Genomic DNA, 21,553 nt, shown 5'->3' with positions numbered 1-21,553 from the left:
GTGTGCCTAGATTCTTAATATTCCTAAGGAAATAATCATAGAGGAATGTGATAGTGGGATAGCTAAAAGTAACATATCTTTACTTTCAAATCAGTTCAGTTAAATAAACATTCACTGAGAATTCCTGAATATCAAACACATGCCATATATTGGCATTGGAGATAATATGATTATTCCCCACTTTGTGATAATTTACAGACTAGCTTTGTAGCAGAAAGTTAGCATTTTTCTAGTCTCAGTTCTGATACTGAAAAGGGGAATTTCTTCCTTTCATGTGTCCTCCTAAACCATGTTTTGTTAGTGGATTTAAATACCATAAAAGATAACAGAAAATATAGTCAGGAAGCAAGCTAATTTTAACCCTCATCAATATAAGAAAGGTGATAAAATAGGAAACCTAAATTACAATACAGCTCCAACTTAATCTTTGCCCATTCCTATTTAACAGCCAAACATACATCTTCTTTTCTTTTCCCCCTCAGCTTTGTCTCCGTTTTACTCATTGACTCATTTAACAAATACCACATGCCTACTACCTTGCCAATAGAGTCCTGGACTCTGAAAACACAACACTGAATAAACATACAAAATTCCCTGCCTTTGCACTGGCCTTTTGGAGGTCATAATTAAAACAATCTCTATGAATAACACTCCTATGTCCCTTTCCTCATATCTTGTTTATCTAGAAATAAGCTTGGATTTACAGGGGGAGAAAAAAACTAAACTTCAACTTTCAAAAAAAAGTATTTAAATTTTTTCACTTGTAATTCTTTGAAGCTGGGTTTGCAGGCTTCTTGGATAATCTTCTTTAAACTTTTCAAGTACTTTTTCATTATTACCCTGCCTTTTTGTTATTTAAGAACTCTACAATTAAGAACAATAATGCTTAGTCGTCAATACTGCAAGACTTTTTTATTATACTAAAAGGCAAATGAGCAGGGGAATTTTATAAATCTGTACATACCGTATTATTGTATAACCAGATAATGTCCCCTTCATTACCGGTGTAGAAAAGTATTGACCCACCATCTTTGCTCCAGTATGTATCAGCTAGTAGGTATCGCTGCTTAAATGTTTTCATGTTATTAAATCCAAAATGATCAACCTATGGTAAAAACAAAACCAGACAAAATATATTTTGAGGGAAAGTAATTAAATGAGTCAATATAAAAGAAATTAATTCTTCCATTTAAATGAAGCCATACTATAAAAATAATCAAAAGAAACCTTAAACTTCACTCGTTTTTTTATTAATAGTAATATTGACATTGAAATGATTTTCCTTATATGGTAATATAAAGCAATGTTTGTTATTGGTGGTCAAGATTCTCACTGTAAAAGCAATGATATAATTATAAAATCAAGTAATTATTTTAAAAACACAATAGCTGTAACTCAGAGGCAGAGCACTTGTCAAATAAGCACAAGGGCACACACACACACACACACACACACACACACACACACACACCATAATATTAAAATCAAAATAGCCGGGCATGGTGGCGCACGCTTAGAATCCCTGCGCTTGGGAGGCTGAGACAGGAGGATAGCACGGGTTCGAAGCCAGGCTCAGCTACTTAGTGAGGCTCTCAGCAACTTAGTGAGACCCTGTTTCCAAAAAAAAAAAAAAAAAAAAAAAAAAATATATATATATATATATATATATATATGGTCTGGGAGTATAGCCCAGCGGTAGAAAGCCTCTGGGTTTCACCCCTAGTACCACCAAAAAAATAAATATATAAAATAAAATAAAATCAAAATAGGAATATGAGCCCACTACTTTTTCTCACTTATTTTATTTAATTAATTTTTCATTGACAAAGCCAGAAATTGTATATCCCTGTATCCCCAGTACTCTAAAGGCTGAGACAGGAAGATTGCAGGTTCAAGACCAGCATCTAGCCATTCAGCAAAACCCAGTTTCAAGATAAAAATAAAAAGTGTTGGGGTATAGCTCAGTAGTAGAACACCCCTGGATTCAATATTTAGTACCCCCCCCCCACACACACACAATTAACAAATAGAAATTGTGTGTATCTATTAATAGTGGCATTGGCAGGGATTATGTATTTACACACATACACAACTTGAAACACATACATCATTCTTGCCCCAAATATTGCACTGATATCTTAATCCAGACCTTAGATCTAATGACCAGGTTCCAGGAAATAGAGAGTAAGCTGACGGCCCTGAAGAGGCCATGAGACAGATCTGAAGGGACACTCCACAAGGCAATGACAAGGCTGTATGGGAAAAGGCCTATTTTAGATTAAATGAATTTTTTTGTGTGTTTGTGTGGTACTGAGGGTGGAACCCAGAGGCTTTTCTACCTCTGTCCTATACTCCCAGACCTATTTTATACTTTATTTGGAAACAGGGTCTCACTAAGTTGCTGAGAGCCTCACTAAGTAGCTGAGGCTGGCTTTGAACCTGTGCAATCCTCCTGTCTCAGCCTCCCAAGAAAGGGGATTACAAGTGTGTGCCACCACGCCCGGCTCTAGGTTAAATGAATTTGAAGGAACATAATAAGATGCAATGATCCTGAATTGAAGCCTAATTTGAACAGACAAGATTTAAATGACAATGTGGAGAAAGTAGATTAATTTTAACACAGACAAAGTGATGATACTAAGGACTTTTAAGAGCATTAATATTATTTTGGAGGACTTCCGGGAAGATGGCGACCGAGAAAAGCGGGGCTTAAGAGTCCCGCTAACAACCAATCTCCATTACCACAAAAAGAGCGCCTTTCATAGCCAGAAAACACCATCACCAGAAAAACAAAAAAACCACCAGGCTCCAGAGAGAAAGCGGACTGAGAACAGAGCTCAGGGCCACAGAGGAGACACACGCGCCCGAGGACGCGGCAGCAGTGCCATACTGCCGGCGGCAGCGGCGAACTCAGCGGACGGCTACAGCAAGCCGAGGTGAGCCGATGCGGAACAGCCAGGCGGGATCTTTCGGCGCAGACAGCATTTAAAGCTCCCAGTGGCTGAGCTCAGCACACGCTGCAGGGATTCAGAGTAGAAATCAAAACCAGAGAAGAAAAAATACGCCAGCCTCATGGCCGAGGGCGTGGCAGAGGCGCCATATTGCCACCGGCAGCGGCAGCAGCAGTGAATTCACCGAGTCCAGTACAGCTACATCTACGTACTCAAGAACAGTGAGTCAAATTGCGGGCCACAGAGGAGAAATCCCAGTATTGTGGCTCCTGGGACTTGACCCAGTGAGGGAGTGGTGGTGGCAGAGATATCACACCATAGGAGAGCGTGCAACCTGGCACCCCCCGTAGTTTAAAGCAGCCTCTATCGACTCCCTGGGTCGGAGACTCTGTGATACAACCCAGTAAAGGAGTAGTAGGGTCTGAGATAATACAGACTCGAGATCCAGAGCACCTTAAGTGAAGCCATAGTGACCCAAGGGAAGAACCCAGAGAAGGCACAAACCTCCGAAATCATGGGAAAGAGGAATAACACTGAAGTAATGAATGTGCACAACCCCACAACATCAGAACCTGATAAAACAGAAAATCAGAGATTTCTAGAAGATCAAATCAGGAAAATAACTGTAGAAATAATAGAGGTGCTTCAAAAAGAACTCAGAGAGAGCCAAAAAGAGATAAAGGATGCAATTAATGAAGTAAAGGCCTCAATTCAAAGCACAAACAACCGATTAGACCACATGGAGAACAGAATCTCGCTCTTAGAAGATGAGCAATCCAAAAATAAATGCATAGTTTCTAATCTAGAAAAAGATATCCAACAGCAGGAATCTGACATTGAAGAAATATGGGCCCATCTTAAGAGAGCTAACCTAAGAATAATTGGAATAGAGGAGGGAAAAGAAAGTGATACCAAAGAGATCAACAACCTCTTCAAGGAAGTAATAGCAGAAAATTTTCCAAATATAGAGCAAGAGGTTGATACACAGATCCAGGAAACTTATAGAACTCCCTTTAGACAGGATCCGAGAAGAGGATCCCCATGCCATATAATTGTCAAAATGACCAATGTGGAAGCCAAGCAGAGAATCTTAAAGGCAACAAAAACAAAGGGCCAACTGACATTCAGAGGCAAACCAATTAGAATCACTCCAGACTTCCCAAACCAAGTCATGAGAGCCAGAAGGGCTTGGAGTAACATATTCCAAACTCTGAAAGAAAACAACTTCCAGCCAAAAATTTCCTATCCAGCAAAACTTTCTATCAAATTAGATGGAGAAATAAGAAGCTTCCATGACAAACAGAAACTGAAGGAATTTATGTCTTCAAAACCAGCGCTAGAGAAAATACTCAAAGAGATTAACTACAAAGAAGAAATAGGTAACACTCACCAGAACCAGAGAAACAAGAGTTTCCATCCAACAGACAACTAAGATTGGTTATCTGTGGAGATTCATTATTTATGTTAGTCTTTTACCTATCTCTAAATTGTATTGTTTGCCTTTATTGTTGTTAATTTTTAGGATTTCTAGTTGGAATATTAATATATCTTCAGATATAGCATTTGGAAATATTTTATCCAATTCTATTAGTAACTTTTAACTCTGTTTACATTGTCTTTGGATATACAATATTTTCTTTTATTTTTTAGGGAGTTTGTATATTCTTCTGTTGCCTGTGCCATTGAAATCATATCCAAGAAATCACTGCCAATTTCAATGTTGTGAGGTTTTATGACCCAGATTTTCTCCTAAAAGTTTATAGTCTTAAGATTTATATTTAGGTCTTTTATCTATTTTGAGTTAATACTTGTATATGGGATTAGGTAAGGGTCCAATTTTATTCTTTTCCATGTAATTATTATTTTTCAACAATATTTAGTTAAAAGAGTATTATTTCCACCACCAAATCTTCGTGGAAACCTTGTCAAAAATAACTTGACAATATAGGGAAGAATTTAGCTCTAGGCTTGTATTTAACTCCAATGGTCTATATATCTGCCTTTAGAACAGTACTACACTGTTTCAATTATTGTAGCTTTATATGGTTTGAAATCAGAAAATATACATCTTCTAGCTTTGTTTTTGCTTCGAGATTGTTTTGGGTATCTAGAGTCCATATTCCATATCAGGATAGATTTTTTTCTGAAAAATAAATATATGATAGTTTAACCTAAAAAAAAGAAAAAAATATTCTCTGGTAAGAAAGAAAGCAAAAAGAAATATTGAAATGTTATCTTTAAGTCATCAAAAGCTTGGTATCAGACAAATGAAACTGTTATGTGAGATTATCATTTTTAATTTTGGATAAATTGCTATAATACTAGATGTCAACCACTAAGCCAAGCATGGGAGGGAGGGATGGGGAGAGAATGGGGTGGGGATCGGGTGGGGGCTGACTGGGCGATGTGTGCATGTATGTCTACAAAAGTTTGTATCCCACTATGATGTATGAATACAGTGCACCAATAAAATAAAATTAAAAAAAATATTATTTTGGCTACATAAGGAAATGTTTTAGTTTTACAGTTGTACATGGAAGGATTTAAAGACAGAATGTAGCCAGGCATAGTAGTATGTTTACCTGTAATTCCTAGGATTTGGGAGGCTGATACAGGAGGATCACAGGTTCAAGGACAGCCAGGGGCCCTTAGCTATTTAGTGAGACCCTGTTCCAAAATAAAATAGGACTTGGGGTGTAGCACAGAAGTAGTATGCCCCTGGGTTCAATCCTCAGTACCAAAACAAAACGTTTTTTTAAAGTCATGCTGTCTATTATTTACTTGAAAATACTTTCACATAAAAAAGTAAAGTAAAGCAGGGCACAGCAGTGTACACCTATAACCCCAGTATTTGGGAGGCTGAGACAAGAGGATCATAGGTCAGGGCCCAGCCTCAGCAACTTAGCGAGATTCTCAGCAACTTAGTGAGATCCTGTTTCAAAATTAAAAATAAAATAGGGCTGGGGGTAGAGCTTGCAGGTAGAATGCCCCGGGGTTCTATCCCACTACCAAAATAAAATAGTAGAGGGTATTTAAAGGAATTAAAGTTCATACTGAGACAGACAAAACATATAGGATACTGAGACTTTGCAAGACAGCTAACAGAAAACATGTCACAAAATAAGAATGACAAAATAATGTAAAATTGGTTGAACTTCAGATAAATTTTTTGAGATTTTTCTTACCCTTTGAGATTTTTTTAACTCACCATTTAAAATCTACTTATCAAATCCTGTAACACAGTAAGATTTATGTACAGCTATCTAAATTTTGTTACCTCATAATACAGACCCGCACTGAGCCTTTAAAGTTGCAGAGGCCCAGTTCCTCAGTGCAGTGGAGGGACAGGAGTGGGAATGCAGGACTGTGCTGGTGCAGATATGAGCTGCCGTTCTAGTGCTGCTCCAGCCTCCCTAAGCTAGACACCACAAAACTGCTCTGGGTCATTCTAAAGCAGATAGGGCTCCTGCACTCAGCTCCATCTGCACACACCTGCATAACAAGCTTCACATATGTGTCTCTAATCTGCACCTAACTGCATACTTCTTGATCTCTATGATTATCACCATGTATAGTCCTAAAATAAAAGCTCTACTAGTCTAGGGACTGCCTACTTCTCAGGAAAATAGGCCATCTATTTGGCTTTGGTATATAATTAGGATGCTCAAATCCTATGTATACCTCTTTGATAACATATGTTCATTTTCTTTTTTTCTTTTCTTTTTTGGTGGAGTACCAAAAGGGGTTCCTGGAAACCCTTCTATTTCTGGGCTACACTCCCAGACCTATTTTATATATTTTTATTTGGAAACAGGGTCTCTTAAGCCAGTGAGGCTGGCTTCGAACCTGCGCGATCCTCCTGTCTCCGCCTCCCAAGCGCGGGGATTACAAGCGTGAGCCACCACGCCTGGCTACCATATGTTCATTTTCTTAATCACCCACTCAACAAGCATGTATTGAACTCTTAAGTACTAAGTAATAGAACAAAGAGAAAATGAGCCATGAACCCTGAGTTTCACTTAAACTAACTCTACTACATCTATATAGCCTAAACATGAGAGCAAAAGAAACACTTAAGGGAAGAAGCGCAGTAATTTCACCACCTTCCATTACAGTTAGTGCAGCCATTCTCCATATGAGGCTTCAGGCCCAGCAGAATCAGCTACAACTGGGACGTGTTAGAAATGCAGTTCCTCTGGCTGAATCCCAGATCTACTAAATCCCAGACCCTTGGAGCAGTGCCCAACAACCTGTGCTCTAAGGAGCTCTACAGATGTCTCTGATGTACAGCCAAAGGTTTTGAAACACTGAATTAGAATAAGCCCCAAAATAAGACATGAGTTTGCTATTCCTCCTCTTGATCTAGGTTTGAGAATACTTCTACTACCTTAAGCATCTGATGTTTAAAGATTTCAGTTTAAACTGAAAGTTCAGTTTAAACTGTTTAAACATATCTTCAGTTTATAAACACATCCAGTTCAGCTGGATGTGTTGCCTCCTGCCTTAACTGCACTACTTGGGAGCCTGAGACAGGGAGATCAGAGGTTCAAGGCCAGCCTGAGCAATTCAGCAATGCCCTCAGCAACTTAGCAAGACCCTATTTCAAAATAAAAAATTTAAAAAGGACTAAGAGTATAGCTCAAAGGCAGAAAGCATCCTGGGTTCAAACCCAAGTAACAACAAAAGAAATTGTTAGCCCTAAATACAAGCCAACTACATTATATGAAGCTCAACAACAATAATGGTAATGAAAAACCACAATCTATTCCAATAAAGGGGAAAAGACTAGTTATGTTAGATGTAAAGAAAAGAAATACAAGCTCTATAGCAAGGGAACTTCCCATGGGATGCTAAGAGATAATTCTGCCGCAGTGATTTCCACCTTACCCACTAACTTTCAGACCTAGTCCTCTTAAAAAATGAAATATTATTGCTAGGCGTGGTAATGTATGCTTGTAATCCCAGCATTTGGGAGGCTGAGACAGGAGGATCAGTGGTTCAAGGATAGCCTCAGCTACTACTTAGTGAGGCCCTTTGCAGCTCAGTGAGACCCTGTTTCAAAATAATGAATAAAAATAGGGCTGGGGGTATAGCTCAGAGGTAGAATGCCCCTGGGTTCAATCCCTAGTACTGCAAAAAAACTAAAAATAAAAAATGAAATATTGTCAAAACCATTAGAAGCAGCCTACGAAGAATCACAGTTCAATAATGCAGTCTAAGGCTTTCAAACTGCAAAATGTGGATATGTGTTTGTATAGGTTATGTTATATATAAATAGTAAAAAGTTCTTGCCAAAGGAAAACCTTTTAAATATAGAAGGTCACAAGAACTTCAGAACCAGGGAGAACCAGATTCCCTCATATGGCTACCACCCAAGTTACTCCTGTTCATAGCAATCAGCCTTAACTCTTTAGAATGGGGAAAAGAGGAGAAATCTCCCTCTTGTGGAAAAAAGCAAGTTTCGGAGTTAATAGAGCTGATCTTGAATCTCTACTAGCTGAAAGGCCAAGTCACTTAACACCTCTCAGCCCAGGCATTTTCTACAGAAGATAAAGATTATAGAGCCTTCAAGGAATTGCTGTGGACATTGAGAAAATGCACCTTAAGCATCAAATAAAATTCTTGATTATATAATAAGTACTAAATAAATGTTAGCTCTACATTCCATCCCATTTGCACATCAACTCAGAGATAGATTACTTAGACAGCAAGAAAGAATGAAGCTATCAAAGAATTAAGGAAAGTTTTTTTAGAATGTCAAAATCACCTGTTTTCTGAGTGTTTCCCCTGAATATGAAACAACTGAAAATATGCAGTGAAATATTCTTTATTTTCTTGGCTGCTTCCCATCTCAGGAATATCAATTTCCAGCTGCTTTAAGGGTAGTTTTTAGTACCTAATGGTCAAGCACACAAAGGGCAGTATGCCCTCTGCTGTTAATAACTGGGACTTACATGCCACTTCCAGTTCGGGGCTCCTGAATATTTTATGAATTGCAACATGAAAGGGCCTTAGAAACCATTTTATTTGTGTTGCTCAACTGAGGAAATTGGGCTCAAAGAAGTCAGATGACTTGGCTAAGGTCACAGCAGAGCTGGAAATTTTTTTTATAATTTTGTTTATTGAAATAACCAAAAATAAGAATAAATGCTATAAAAATAACACAATGATGGCCTCAGAAAGAAACACACTTCTTTCTAGAATATGGCCCAAGAAATGTTTTAAATGCTTCCCCTTCATCACCATGTAGAGGAGAAATGGACTTAACCAATAGCCATTTACTAACAGTTACACTACAAAATATGTGGAGTGTGGTCTTTTCACTGTTCTCACTCAATTCTCACTGTGCTATGATTTTAACTCATTAGGACAGACACTGACAAAAACAAAATCATACTGACTCTTTCTCAGCAGTGTTTTGCTTTAGAAAACTCACTACACAGTTGGTTTTATTTAGGAACCCAGGTTAATAAAAATAGATAATAGAAATATTATGAAGGATACAAAAAGTATACTCAGAGATAAAGAAGGCCAAAATAGTGAACTCAGACCTCCAATAAATCAAAGCACCTTGAAGAAGGATCTCTAATGTCCAACTCTAATCCAGAGATGTTGAAATAAAATAAGATCTTCTTCCCCAATTTGATGTGTGTGTCCCATATTTATTTGGATATTGTGGTTTTACACTTTGTTAAGAATTCTTATGACTGACAACACTTCTGAGCAAGTTTGACCTCCCCTGATGGATAGACATCTTTACATCAAAAGGATGCAAGTTCTCAAAGAAGAAACCAAAACCTGGAAGGAAGGGGAGGATAGGCAGATGTCAAGCCCATAGTTAGAGAAGGGAGGGTGTCCAGAAGTGGGGTCCTACTACACTTACCCTTATGCCAGAGTAGATCTGAGCTAGAACAAGATCAGAGAGCAAGGCCAGTATCTTGTGAGTTAAACCATCAGCTATCAGGCAACTCCCTTTTTATTTCTCCTTTATTACATCAAGGCCTTTCAAAAACCTGTTTAAGTGTTGTAGCTTCATTCATCTCTATAATGAAGATACAGGAAGTACTGGAGACTAAATTCTCCTTAAAGAATTAGAGGGGAAATAGTACCCCTTGAAGATAGTGTGGTAAGGGCAAAGGAAATTATTACAAGTCCCTCTAAGAGGAAGAAGAGTCTAAGAAACAGGAAACATCTTTTCCTGCTCTTCACTGCTGACCCTAGGGGTCTGGTTTACACTTTTTGTTGGTTTGTTTTGGGGTTTGAGCCCGGGACCTCACGCATGCTAAGCATATAATCTACTACTGAGCTACACCCCGAGCCTTGGTTTTTACTTTAACAAGTAAGGCGAAAGTTTCCTGAGAAACGGCCTTCCAATGAAACCATCTTTCCATATAATAAGACACTCATCTCTTCATATGCTCTTTTGTCCTTATTCACCAGGAGGAAAAAATGCATCCTTTCTTCCATAGTATTTCATAACATGTTCAAATCATTTTAAAGGAGATGCATAGAAATAAAATATTTATTAAAAGAAGAAATAAGTAATGGGGGAAGAGAAGGGAAAAAGTTGATAGGGAGAAGGGAGAGCCCATTGTGGAAAAATTTAGAGACCCAGCTCCCTATACCCATAAATGGATAGTCTGAAAGGCAAGATGACAACAACTACCACAAGGTTCTTGTACAAGATAGATACTTCATAAATAATTACTGAAGAAATGCAGTTCTTCTCAAGTTTGATACTGAGTTGACTGTCTTCTTTCCCTTACCATTTCATTGTTTCCCTTGCTTTCCTAAGGCAATAGATTATAATTTAGGATTTTTTGCTTCAAAATTTTGCATAAAAGACTTTACAAGACACCTGTTTATCACCTTGTTATTGTAATCCCCGCACTTGGGAGGCAGAGACAGGAGGATCGTGCAGGTTCAAAGCCAGACTCGCTGGCTTAAGAGACCCCGTTTTCAAATTTAAAAAAAAATAAAAATAGGTCTGGGAGTGTAGCCCCGAGGTAGAAGGGTTCCATCCCCAGTACCAACATAATAAATAAATAAATAAATAAATAAATAAATAAATAAATAAATAGATAAATGTAAATGTTTCCTTATGCTTTTGAAATAAATTTCCTTTTGTAATTTTGAAAAAAAAGAAGTGCAGTTCTAAATCTGTGGCACCCCCATGGTTATGAATATGAGGTCCCCTTATTAATGTTAAAATTGTTATCAATGTGCTATGTTTTAGTAGTTAGTTCTTGAGATACTATGACAAGCTTTGATAAATTCTATACAGGTATATACAACACCTAAATTCATGTTTTAAAAGTAGTATATGCATGGTAAGAAAATGGATTCAAACACTCTATGCAATAACTGCACTGCTCAGTAACTTCCCTTGGCCAAGGACCAAGAGCCCCAAAGAGGGAATCACATGCTAAATTTCCAATCTGCTATGAAATCAAAATACTCTGCTCTACTGCTAAAACAGGGATGTCCTTGTGAATATCTAAATCATTCCAAGAAATGTCTTTTCAAACAACAGCAAATAGTGTCATCGGAAGAATCTGGCAGCACCGTGGCTGAGAACTCTGTGAGCAGGCCGCATGGCCCATGACTTCCCATGGTTCAGGAAGAATTTGCAAAACTGGAATCCCCTGGCCAGTGATTACACTCCTATCAGAGTGCTACTAGCAACCAGGGAGATGTAACTCAACACACTGAGATTCCATCTAACCACACTCATCAAGAAGTCAAATAATAATAAATTCTGGCAAGGGCGTGGAGAAATAGGAATACTTCTCCACTGTTGGTGGGATTGCAAATGACTGCAGCTGCTATGGAGACCAGTGTGGAGATTTCTCAAAAAATTATGAATGACCTGGGCATAGTTGTTTATGCTTGTAATCTCAGTATGTGGGAGACTGAGACAGGAGGATTGCAGGTTTACAGCCAGCCTCAGCTACTTAGTGAGGTCCTGTGCAACTTAACGAGACCCTGTTTCAAAAATAAAGAGTAAAAAAAAAGGGTAAGTGTATAGCTCAAAGGTAGAATGCCCCTGGGTTCAATCCCCAGTACTTCCAAAAGAAACAAAAAACTAGAAATGGATCTAGCATATGATCCAGTTCCTGGGTATCTTTCCAAAAGGACTGAAATCAAAATATTATAGTGATACATGCATGTCCGTGTTTGTAGCAACACAATTCACAATAGCCAAATTATGGAACCAACTTAGGTGTCCATCAGCAGATGAATGGATTACAAAATTATGGGATATACACACAGTAAACACTTAGCAATAAAGAAGAACAAAATTATGCATGTGCAGGAAAACGGATGGACTTGGAAAACTTTGATTAGCCAGTCACAGAAAGTGAGGGGTCATATGTTCTCTCATTTGTGGAAGCTAGGAAGTAATCAGAATACAAGAGAGACTTTAGACAATGAAGGAGAAACCCTAGTGTAGCAATGAAGGGGTCCAAGTGAGGGTATGTGGGGTTAAATTAATGAAGAAAACACTTCCACTGCTGGTAAGTGCATGTGTGAGGAATCAGTGTCAATCCCAATACCCTGTATGGGGAAGGGGCATAGGGAGGGAGAAAGTGGGGAAGCTTACCAAGTGTTGCGTGCATGTATGTGTCATCATCACTGTGAACTACATTATGATGTGAGACTACCATGTACCAGTAAAATAAAATAGACAGACAGACAGACGACAGACAGAAGTGCTGCTCATCACTCCACCAACCTCGGGAAATGTTATGCCATCAGAGGGCGCTGTTGTTTAAGTGGTAAAGTGAAAGAGACCATTAAGTTTTAAATTGGATTCTTAAAATTTAGGACAAAATGAGAATTTAGATGGCAAGACCAAACTTAGACAAAAGACAGGAACACTGAGATGGCAATTATGTTTAAACTTTGTTTTCTAAATAAACATATATTTGTGTCAGTGAAATATGGCAACTATTTCCCTTCTTTTTAAAGTCAGGGTTCAAATGTATGCTAAAGCCAGTGTGGAGGTACATGCTGATAATCTCAGTACTTCAGAAATGGAGGAAGGAGGATTGCAGGTTCATGGCCAGCCTCAGAAATTTACTGAGACCCTGTTTCAAAATAAAAATAGGGCTGGGATTTTAGCTTCCCCAGGACTTGAAAAAGAAAAGAAAAAGGATGCTGATAGAATTCAGGATAGTGGTTACTATTACAGTGGAGAAGTTATTTCAAAAGAGAATGTGGGGATTCTAGAGATGGCATCTTTTTCTATAGTGTGATCAAATAAAAACAAATCTCTAAATCAACAGTGAATGCAATGGGGCCACTAGAAACAGACAATTAACAAGTCAGGAACATTTGTCTGTCACCATGTGTAGAAGAAGATTAGTAAATATAGGAAGAATAAATGCATGCATGCTTCCTGGCTCTATGATGGCTAGAGATGGAGCCAACATAACTTCAGAGAGCATCATGACCCAAAACAATGAGAACGGAGAGGAAAGTTCCCAAGTCTGCGCAGGTTGGTTTATTCTATGGGTCTGTCGCTGACTTTGGAAGAGTTGCAGAATGCCGTGGTTGCATATGTATCTTTTCCCCAGTGACAGATCACATGCCTTAGGGAGAACTCAAACCTAGAATGGAAGACCAACCCAAAATCGTCTTCCCAGGCTGCTGAGGAAGCAGGAGCTGCCTGCACTCTGCTGCAGGAAGAAAGAGAGGGATGAATGAGTAACTGCAAGTAACAGACCAAAGGCCAGCCTGGGGTTGGAAGAAGACTAGTCAGCATTCTACTCAAGTATATTACCTAAGTACCCTGACCTTGTGACAGGGTCACACTCAAACGTGTGTGTGTGTGTGTGTGTGTGTGTGTGTGTGTGTGTAAGAAGACTAGTCAGCATTCTACTCAAGTATATTACCTAAGTACCCTGACCTTGTGACAGGGTCATAGTCAAACTTGTGTGTGTGTGTGTGTGTGTGTGTGTGTGGTACTGGGGATGGAACCCAGGGGCATTCTACCTCTGAGCTACACCCTCAGCCTTACTTTTATTCTTTATTTTGAAACACAGTCTCACTGAGTTACAAAGGGACTCACTAAGTAGCTGAGGCTGTCCTTGAACCACGATCCTCCTGTCTTAGCCTTCCAAATGCTGGGATTAGAAGTGTGAGGCTAGAAATACTTTAAAGCTGTGGCTCTCCATCAAGGCACAGTAACTTTACCTGCAAAGCCATCTTCTATGAATTATGCATCATATTGTTTCATTCAGCAGCAGAGTAGTGGTTGGTAAATCCAACAATGCTGCAAAATGTTGATTTGACCAACTTTCAGAACACATTTTCTAATACTAGAGGGTGTTTTGTTTTGTTTTGTTTTGTTTTTGGTGGTACTGGGGTTCCTGGAAACCCTTCTACTCCCGAGTTACACTCCCAGACCTATTTTATACTTTTTTATTTGGAAACAGGGTTTCCTAAGCCAGCGCGGCTGGCTGGCTTTGAACCTGCGCGATCCTCCTGTCTCAGCCTCCCAAGTGGGAATTCCAAGCATGCACCACCACACCCGGCTAATACTAGAGTTTTTTTAAGAAACATCAGTGACGTTTAATGCCTGAGGACAAAAAGTAATCAGAGGGAAGAGTTGAGAGGCTAGATGACAGGGGATACCTGAGGCAGGAGAGCCTCAGGAGGCAGGAGGGAGGGTCCATAGCACAGAAGGAGGGATTTAACTTGGGCAGAATGAGGAGCCCTTTGTCCATGGGGAAACAGGTTCAGAAGGAATCACCTTTCTTGGTGAAGTGGGAACGAGAAGTGAATGCACTTTAGCTAAAATACAGAATCTTAGTTTTTTAATCAGTGAAGTAGGGGGCAAGGTTATCTAACAGAAGAGACAGTAAAAGACAGCCAGGCATGGTGAGGCACACCTGTAATCCCAGTAGTTGGGGGGTGGGGTTAGACAGGAGGATAACAAGTTTAAGGTCAGCACTCAGAGTAATTTAGTGAGTGCTATTTCAAAATAAAAAGCCCAAGCATGGTGGTGTACTCCTATAATCCCAGTACTTGATAGTCTGAAACAAGAGGATCACAGGTTTCTGTTTGTTTTTTGTTTTTGTTTTTGTTTTGATGGTACTGGGGGTAGAACCCAAAGGAGGCTTTCTACCTCCGAGCTATACTCCCAGACCTATTTTATATTTTATTTGGAAACAGGGTCTCACTAAGTAGCTGAGAGCCTCACTCAGTAGCTGAGGCTGGCTTCGAAACTGTGTGATCCTGCTGTCTCTGCCTCCCAAACGCGGGGATTACAAGCGTGTGCCACCATGCCCGGCAGGATCACAGGTTTGAGGACAACCTCAGCAAGTAATTAGATTCTCATCAACCTAGTGAGATCCTGTTTCAAACTGTGAAAACAAAAATAGGGCTGGGGGTATGGCTTGGAGGGAGGTAGGATGCCCCTGGCTTCAACCTCCAGTGCCACAAAAATGTAAATAAAAAATCATAAAAGGGTTAGGGTGTAACTTAGAGTTATGACATCCCTGGGTTTAATCTGCAGTGCCCAAGAGAGAGAAAAGAAAGAAGAGAGAGAGAGAGAGTGTGCACGCACAATTTGAAAATAGAGATAGAAGTGCAGTATGGTATCTGACCTCCAGAGTCCCTGAGGTTGGGGCTGACTCAACAGGGGCGGTCACCTGCCTAGTTGGTGGCATGCTTCAGCAGAGACCCATGCCTCAGCAAGAATGGGATTTTCTCTGAGGCATGGAATTTCTGTGGCTGGATAGAGCTAGGATGATAGTTTCATCAAAAGGCTATGACAAATACATAAAGGCAAGAAAGTTGAGGTGACACACTTGATCTCCATGCAGCTGGGAATACCCAGAACTACTAGGTCTTCTCCATCACAGACAAAGCCTGCCATGATCTGCTTGCTGACTTGCAAAGCACTCAAGGTTATACTGAATGTGTTCCATTTTGAAGTGTAAAAATTCTTGCCAGAACTCATATACAATTTGTTAGCATTTCAAAGATAATCTTATAAAAAGCATAAAATACAGCATATTCTCAAAGTGTTATGAGCTTATACTCTCTTGTTGTATGAAATATGACATATTACTATATTTTTCTTCATGATCTATTGTGAATGTTTCTACACACACAATCTATTCTCCCAATACCACTACGCACAGGCTGTGCCATATCTGAGAGATGCAGGCATGTATGTAACATGAGAGGGGATAAAGATACCCCAAGTTCCCCAAAATGCAACACCATGCTTCTTACATACAGGAGGTCAGTCCTGTGATTCCTGTAACTTATAATCCAATCTTGCATTCGCCTGCAGTAATGACTTCTCAAATATTCTCCATCTGAGCAATTCAGTTTTGACTGTGATGAGCCACACCTTCAGTTCTATTTTACCTCTCAGTTGGAAATAGGGTCTCGCTAAGTTGCTGAGGCTGGCCTCGAACTTGCAATCATCCTGTCTCAGTCTACCAAGTACTGGGATTACAGGTGTATTCCACCGTGCCCGGCCCATATAGCACTATTTTACTATTTCTAAGATCCTCATAATCCTGCTCACACCCTGGTTCAATTAACATTCTCTCTGATGGATGCTGTGTCCAAAACCAAGTACAATATATGTATGCCATGTGGTCTAATGAAGTGCCTGTTCACTACTCACCAGGAATTATTTTAAAAAACTGGTAAGTATGCTTATAGATATGACTCCACTAAAGAGGCATACTTTACATCAAAATTCAGAGGCGGTAGACTGGGTTAAATATCATTCCCTCCAAAATTCATATCTATCCTGAACCTCTGCAAAGGACTCTATTTAGAAATAGGATCATTGCAGATATAACGAGTTAAGATGAGGTCATGCTAGAGTAGGGGAGCCTTAATCCAACATGACTGGTGCTCTTATAAAAAGAGAAGAGACACAAAGGAAGCACAGAAAGGGAAGTGCCACTTGAAGACACAAACATTCTAAAGGAAGCTGGCCACATGACCACGGAGGCAGAGACTGGAGTTGTGCAGATGCAAGCCAAGAAATGTCAGGGATTACCAATGACCACAGAAGCTGGGAGAGAGGCATGGAACCATTCTCCCTCTGGGCCCCCAAGAAAGAACCAATCCTGCTGACACCTTGATTCTGGATTATGGCCTCTAGAACTGGAGAATAGATTTCTGTTATAATAAGCCTTCTGGTTTGTAGGTCCTTGTTACAGCTGCCCCCCCCAAAAAAGAGAGGCCTCTCCATGGAGATAGCATTAGGGGTAAAGTCTGAAGGAGTCAATCCAGGAAAGAACACTAAAAAGAAGAAACATAAAATATAAAAACTTCAGCCAGATTCAGTGATGGAAGTCTGTAATCCCAGCTACTAGGGAAGCTGAGGCAGGAGGATAACAAGTTCAAGGCCAGCCTGGGCAACCTAGGAAGACCTTGTCTCAAAAGTAAATTTTTTAAAGGCTAGAGATGGCTGGGCGTGGTGGAACACTCCCCCATGATCCCAGTACTTGGGAGGCTGAGATAGAAGGATCACAGGTTTGCAGCCAGCCTCAGCAATTTAGTGAGGCCCCCACAACGTAAATGAGACCGTTTCAAAATAAAAAATAAAATAGGGCTGAAAGTGTGGCTCAGAGGTAGAATACCCATGGGTTCAAAGCCCAGTACACACACACACACACACACACACACACACACACACACACACACACATGCTGGGGATGTACCTCAGAGATAAAACCCCTAGCTGCAATGCCAGGAAGAAAGGAAAGAAGAGAAGGAAGAAGGAAGGAACGTCTACAGATTAGAAAGAGCTTGGCATGCTTTAGAAACAGAAATGAGATCCCAGTGTCTAAAATTTGTCAACCAAGAAGAGTGATTTGGAATGAGACTGAGACTGAGGGCTGTTGGCTGTTACAAAGGAAAACAATCTTTTCTATGGAAGTTACAAGATCACATAGAAACTAGCAGGCTTTATTTTGTAACTGTAGCCTAGATATCCATTTTGCAACTTTTGTACACACACTACATGTTTCACTCTCAGATATACTGGTTTCATGTTTCTTCTTTTGTAAAAATCTGCCCAGTGAAAGCTAGCCAACCTGATTCAATTGTAAAAGCCATATTCCAGCCAATGGGGAACGGCACAGTGGCCTTTGTGTGAGGAAATAAAAGGCTGAGCAGACTGCCCACCCAGTGTGCTTGCACCCTTCTGCACACAAGTGCATTGCCTTGCCAAGTTTCTTTTGACTTCATGAGTTTTTGTGGTTTCCCTAAAATCTGTTTCTAAATTGTCTACTATATGGGATTTGAATTAAAATTTTAGGGCAATGGGAATGAGAGACTTATAAGACAAGATTTATTCTGCTCTGTTTCAAATAAGATCACTCTGGCTGTTCTGTGGAAGATGACCTAATGATTTTCTTTTTTAAAACAAAAAGAGAAGGATTAATTCAATGGTCTAGGTGGGAGATGACTACAAGAATAAGCCAGGTTACAAAAGAAGGTCTCTCTTCAATTGTTTGTTTGTGTTACAAAATCGTAATACACCCAAGAAAGAGCACAAAGAAAGAGGTACCAGTGTATGACATCAGCGGTATTTATTTAATAGCAATCAACAGAAGGTTGTCTTTTGAGCAGTGGCAGCCAACACTATGGCACATTCATGAGTGATGCTGCCAGGCCCTGCCTGTGGGCATTCTGAACAGTATGGCACTGGTTAACTTGTGAAAGTACCAAGGCCGTCAGGCTCCCCTAGCATTTGATAGAAGTTAACAAGGCATATTCCCCTTCCGTTCTTTTCTTCCCAAACTGTTTAAAGACATTAATAGAAAGTGATATTCTAATTATTCTCAAACTTTTTGGTTCCTGTTCCACTCTAGTGAGACAAAGGACACCAGGGGCTACAACCTCTATTTCTGATGAGTAACTATTTTTTGAAAAGAAACAGTTCCATGTCTAAGCAACAGACCACATCATCACGCTAAAACACTAGTTATCCTCCACTAGGTAGGGTCTTCTCTGTCAAACTGTGAAAAACACGGAAATAGCAAACTTGCAAAGTTCTCATTTTAGAGAAAGACTGCTTTAAAATGAATCATTTTATTATGTTGAAAATTACAGACTTCCGGGAAGATGGCGACCGAGAAAAGCGGGGCTTAAGAGTCCCGCTAAAAACCAATCTCCATTACCACAAAAAGAGCACCTTTCATAGCCAGAAAACACCATCACCAGATAAACAAAAAAAAAACCACCAGGCTCCAGAGAGAAAGCGGACTGAGAACAGAGCTCAGGGCCACAGAGGAGACACACGCGCCCGAGGACGCGGCAGCAGCGCCATACTGCCGGCGGCAGCGGCGAACTCAACTGACGGCTACAGCAAGCCAGGTGAGCCGCTGCGGAACAGCCAGGCGGGATCTTTCAGCGCAGACAGCATTTAAAGCTCCCAGTGGCTGAGCTCAGCACACGCTGCAGGGATTCAGAGTGGAAATCAAAACCAGAGAAGAAAAAATACGCCAGCCTCATGGCCGAGGGCGTGGCAGAGGCGCCATATTGCCACCGGCAGCGGCAGCAGCAGTGAATTCACCGAGTCCAGTACAGCTACATCTGCGTACTCAAGAACAGTGAGTCAAATTGCGGGCCACAGAGGAGAAATCGCAGTATTGGGCCTCCTGGGACTTGACCCAGTGAGGGAGTGGTGGTGGCAGAGATATCACACCATAGGAGAACGTGCAACCTGGCACCCCCCATAGTTTAAAGCAGCCTCTATCGACTCCCTGGATCAGAGACTCTGTGATACAACCCAGTAAAGGAGTAGTGGGGTCTGAGATACTACAGACTCAAGATCCAGAGCACCTTAAGTGAAGCCATAGTGACCCAAGGGAAGAACCCAGAGAAGGCACAAACCTCCGAAATCATGGGAAAGAGGAATAACACTGGAGTAATGAATGTGCACAACCCCACAACATCAGAACCTGATAAAACAGAAAATCAGAGATTTCTAGAAGATCAAATCAGGAAAATAACTGTAGAAATAATAGAGGTGCTTCAAAAAGAACTCAGAGAGAGCCAAAAAGAGATAAAGGATGCAATTAATGAAGTAAAGGCCTCAATTCAAAGCACAAACAACCGATTAGACCACATGGAGAACAGAATCTCGCTCTTAGAAGATGAGCAATCCAAAAATGAATGCATAGTTTCTAATCTAGAAAAAAATATCCAACAGCAGGAATCTGACATTGAAGAAATATGGGCCCATCTTAAGAGAGCTAACCTAAGAATAATTGGAATAGAGGAGGGAAAAGAAAGTGATACCAAAGGGATCAACAATCTCTTCAAGGAAGTAATAGCAGAAAATTTTCCAAATATAGAGCAAGAGGTTGATACACAGATCCAGGAAACTTATAGAACTCCCTTTAGACAGGATCGGAGAAGAGGATCCCCACGCCACATAATTGTCAAAATGACCAATGTGGAAGCCAAGCAGAGAATCTTAAAGGCAACAAAAACAAAGGGCCAGGTGACATTCAGAGGCAAACCAATTAGAATCACTCCAGACTTCCCAAGCCAAGTCATGAGAGCCAGAAGGGCTTGGAGTAACATATTCCAAACTCTGAAAGAAAACAACTTCCAGCCAAAAATTTCCTATCCAGCAAAACTTTCTATCAAATTAGATGGAGAAATAAGAAGCTTCCATGACAAACAGAAACTGAAGGAATTTATGTCTTCAAAACCAGCGCTAGAGAAAATACTCAGAGATTAACTACAAAGAAGAAATAGGTAACACGCACCAGAACCAGAGAAACAAGAGTTTCCATCCAACAGACAACTAAGATTGGTTATCTGTGGAGATTCATTATTTATGTTAATCTTTTACCTATCTCTAAGTTGTATTGTTTGCCTTTATTGTTGTTAATTTTTAGGATTTCTAGTTGGAATATTAATATACCTTCAGATATAGCATTTGGAAATATTTTATCCAATTCTATTAGTAACTTTTAACTCTGTTTACATTGTCTTTGGATATACAATATTTTCTTTTATTTTTTAGGGAGTTTGTATATTCTTCTGTTGCCTGTGCCATTGAAATCATATCCAAGAAATCACTGCCAATTTCAATGTTGTGAGGTTTTATGACCCAGATTTTCTCCTAAAAGTTTATAGTCTTAAGATTTATATTTAGGTCTTTTATCTATTTTGAGTTAATACTTGTATATGGGATTAGGTAAAGGTCCAATTTTATTCTTTTCCATGTAATTATTATTTTTCAACAATATTAGTTAAAAGATTATTATTTCCACCACCAAATGTTCGTGGAAACCTTGTCAAAAATAACTTGACAATATAGGGAAGAATTTAGCTCTAGGCTTGTATTTAACTCCAATGGTTTATATATCTGCCTTTAGAACAGTACTACACTGTTTCAATTATTATAGCTTTATATGGTTTGAAATCAGAAAATATATATCTGCTAGCTTTGTTCTTTTTCAAGATCGTTTTGGGTATCTAGAATTCATATTCCATATTAGGATAGATTTTTTTCTGAAAAATAAATATATAAATATATGATAGTTTCACCTAAAAAAACAGAAAAAAATATGCTCTAGTAAGAAAGAAAGCAAAAAGAA

General features: G+C 39.6%; 1 protein-coding gene across 1 annotated transcript in view; it reads right to left on the bottom strand.

The window, feature by feature from the left end:
* The window catches only part of PRCP (prolylcarboxypeptidase), a gene marked incomplete at both ends in the record, with an annotated part of 71,861 nt that overhangs the window by 27,850 nt on the left and 22,458 nt on the right, over positions 1–21,553 (bottom strand). The window contains one exon of the mRNA XM_080714235.1: positions 965–1,105. Within this exon, the coding sequence (XP_080570361.1) occupies positions 965–1,105 (141 nt within the window). The remainder of the gene's footprint in view (positions 1–964; positions 1,106–21,553) is intronic.

This window comes from Muscardinus avellanarius, assembly GCF_963383645.1.
Source record: "Muscardinus avellanarius genome assembly, chromosome: 1".
NCBI lineage: Eukaryota > Metazoa > Chordata > Mammalia > Rodentia > Gliridae > Muscardinus > Muscardinus avellanarius.
Note: the sequence above shows the minus strand (reverse complement) of the source record. Positions and strands in the feature narration are given on the sequence as shown.